Raw genomic sequence first — 2500 nt, 5'->3', positions numbered from 1 at the left:
ATATTTATTATTATTATTAATAATAATAATAATAATGTTATTAATAATTATCTATAATGTTATTATTATTATTATTATTATTATTATATGTATTATATTTATTACTATTATTATTGTTATTGCTATTATTGTTATTATATTTATTATTATTATTATTATTAATAATAATAATAATTATTATATTATTATTATTATTATTATTATTTCTCTTTCATTTTACTTTTAACAGTCATATTATAACTTTTTCTAGAGAAAGAATGGGCCAGAGAGTAGTAGAGGTGGTAATGTGCATGAGAGAGAGCACTATTACACATGCTGTTCACTTCCTTGAACTCACACCTTTAATACAAACCTGTTGACAGCTCACTCTCCGTCTCACACGCCTTTCTGTTCACAGATTTCATTACTATTTCCCATATCTGCTGTTCCGCTGCACTGTACGCCATTCGACACTTACCATGGCCCTTTCTGCAAACTATCCCTTTTGTAACCTTCCACAGTACATCACTTCATATATACATATATACAGTTAAAAGCAAATATATTAGCCCTACTGCTAAATTGTAGTACTTTTTACAAATATTTCCTGTTTAAAGAAGATTTTTTTTCAAAACATATTTACTGTAAATATCCCAGCTTTAATAACTCATTTATGTTGTCTTTGTAGTGATGACTATTTATATTACTTTTATAATATATAATATAAATCAATTAAAAAGGTTTAAAGTTTAAAGCAGAGGCTGGTCTTTTGCAATCTCCCTATTGACCTGTGGTTCTCTTTGAATCTGTGTATGTTTTTTAATATATCTAACATTAAATATGAATACAGTAAAAGTCAGAATTATTAGTTATAGATAATAATAATAATAATAATAATAATAATAATAATAATAATAATAAGAAGAAGAAGAAGAAGAAGAAGAAGAAGAAGAAGAAGAAGAAGAGTAGTAGAAGAAGAATTCACACATCTTCACTATGTTTAAAAGTATACATCCCTGGCTTCTTTTTCTTTAGTGAGCATATAGAGTGGTTCTAGATATGTCATTTTTCTACTGATTGAAGATATTAACTCATTCTTTATCTCTATTGTCACATTGTTCATTTATTCATGCTGTCATTGAATATTTCAGTGATTTGCCATCCCCCGTCTGCTCTATGCATACTAAAGCAATCTTCAGTGTTTTGTTCGTGACATTTTGATCGGTCATGACCCTTCACCTGCTGTTATGGGACCCATGAAATCCTTTAAGTACAGCCCTCACTTTTGATCCACAGGTTTAAAAGGTGAGGGATGAAAAGTCAAGAGTTAAACAGGGCTGGATCAAGTGGAATTATAACAATGAATGCCAGAATCCTGCTGTGAATACTAAACCTGTAAAGGTGATACATGTACAACAGAAAAGACACCATTACTCAGATTTTATATGTAACATTCATATTATATTATATTATATTATATTATATTATATTATCTTATATTATATTATATTACATTATATTATATTATATTATATTATAATATATTATATTATATTATATTGTATTATATTATATTATATTATATTATATTAAACATTTAAATTATATTATATTATATTATATTATATTATATTATATTATATTATATTATATTATATTAAACATTTATATTATATTATATTTTATATTATATTATTTTCACATTTACATTTTTTACATTATATTTCTACATGATTTACAATCTCATTCAATCTTATTAAATATAAAATGGAATATTTGCCTCATTATAAAGTAAATATTTATAATTGTCTTGTTTAGTAAAATTCATATACCATTATACCCTTTTCATGATGGAATTGTCCTGTTTTTTATTTTCTATTATTATTATTTTTTTTAGAATTTTAACATATATGTGCGCGAGTGAAAGTGGACAAACTTGGGGAGGCGTGTGTTCTAAAAGTTTTAAAACCCCTGCTTTAAGCAATGTATTTTTACTTGAATGACAATAACTTGCCTAATTACCCTAACTTGTCTAGTTAACCTAATTAACCTTGTTAAGCCTATAAATGTCACTTTAAGCTGAATTCTAGTATCTTGAAAAATATCTAGTAAAATATTCTGTACTGTCATCATGGCAAAGATCAGTTTTTAGAAATGAGTTATTAAAACTATTATGTTTGGAAATGTGTTGAACAAATCTTCTCTCCATTAAACAGAAATTGGGGCTTCAGCTCTATACAGTATAAGTGTGTTCTTCCTCCTGTAAGTGAGCGTCTTGAACTCACCCAGCAGAATGAGGATGCAAAGCAGTATGGCGATGAGAGCTCCAGTGCTGAGTCCTGCGGAGGACAGAAACGCTTCGCTCTGGCAGATCTTCAGCCTAGTGCCCCTCTGACAGGAACACACCCGGAGCGTGAGGGTCCCAGTGCTGCTCAGGACGGGCTCTCCATCGTCCCACACCACCACCGCCAACTCGTACAGCTCCTGGGTTAGTCTGTGGAAGCGGCGGCGGGCCGTGATG

General features: G+C 29.3%; 1 protein-coding gene across 10 annotated transcripts in view; it reads right to left on the bottom strand.

Annotated features, from left to right (window-relative positions):
* LOC101886358 (cadherin-18) overlaps positions 1–2500 on the bottom strand; it is a 444602-nt gene that overhangs the window by 6573 nt on the left and 435529 nt on the right. For all 10 annotated transcript variants that reach the window (XM_087276878.1, XM_087276881.1, XM_087276879.1 and 7 more), the window contains one exon: positions 2265–2500. This exon is cut by the window's right edge and continues 13 nt beyond it. In XM_087276878.1, coding sequence (XP_087133004.1) covers positions 2265–2500 — 236 coding nt within the window. The remainder of the gene's footprint in view (positions 1–2264) is intronic.

This window comes from Danio rerio, chromosome 12 (assembly GCF_052040795.2).
Source record: "Danio rerio strain M-AB ecotype USA chromosome 12, GRCz13ab, whole genome shotgun sequence".
NCBI lineage: Eukaryota > Metazoa > Chordata > Actinopteri > Cypriniformes > Danionidae > Danio > Danio rerio.
Note: the sequence above shows the minus strand (reverse complement) of the source record. Positions and strands in the feature narration are given on the sequence as shown.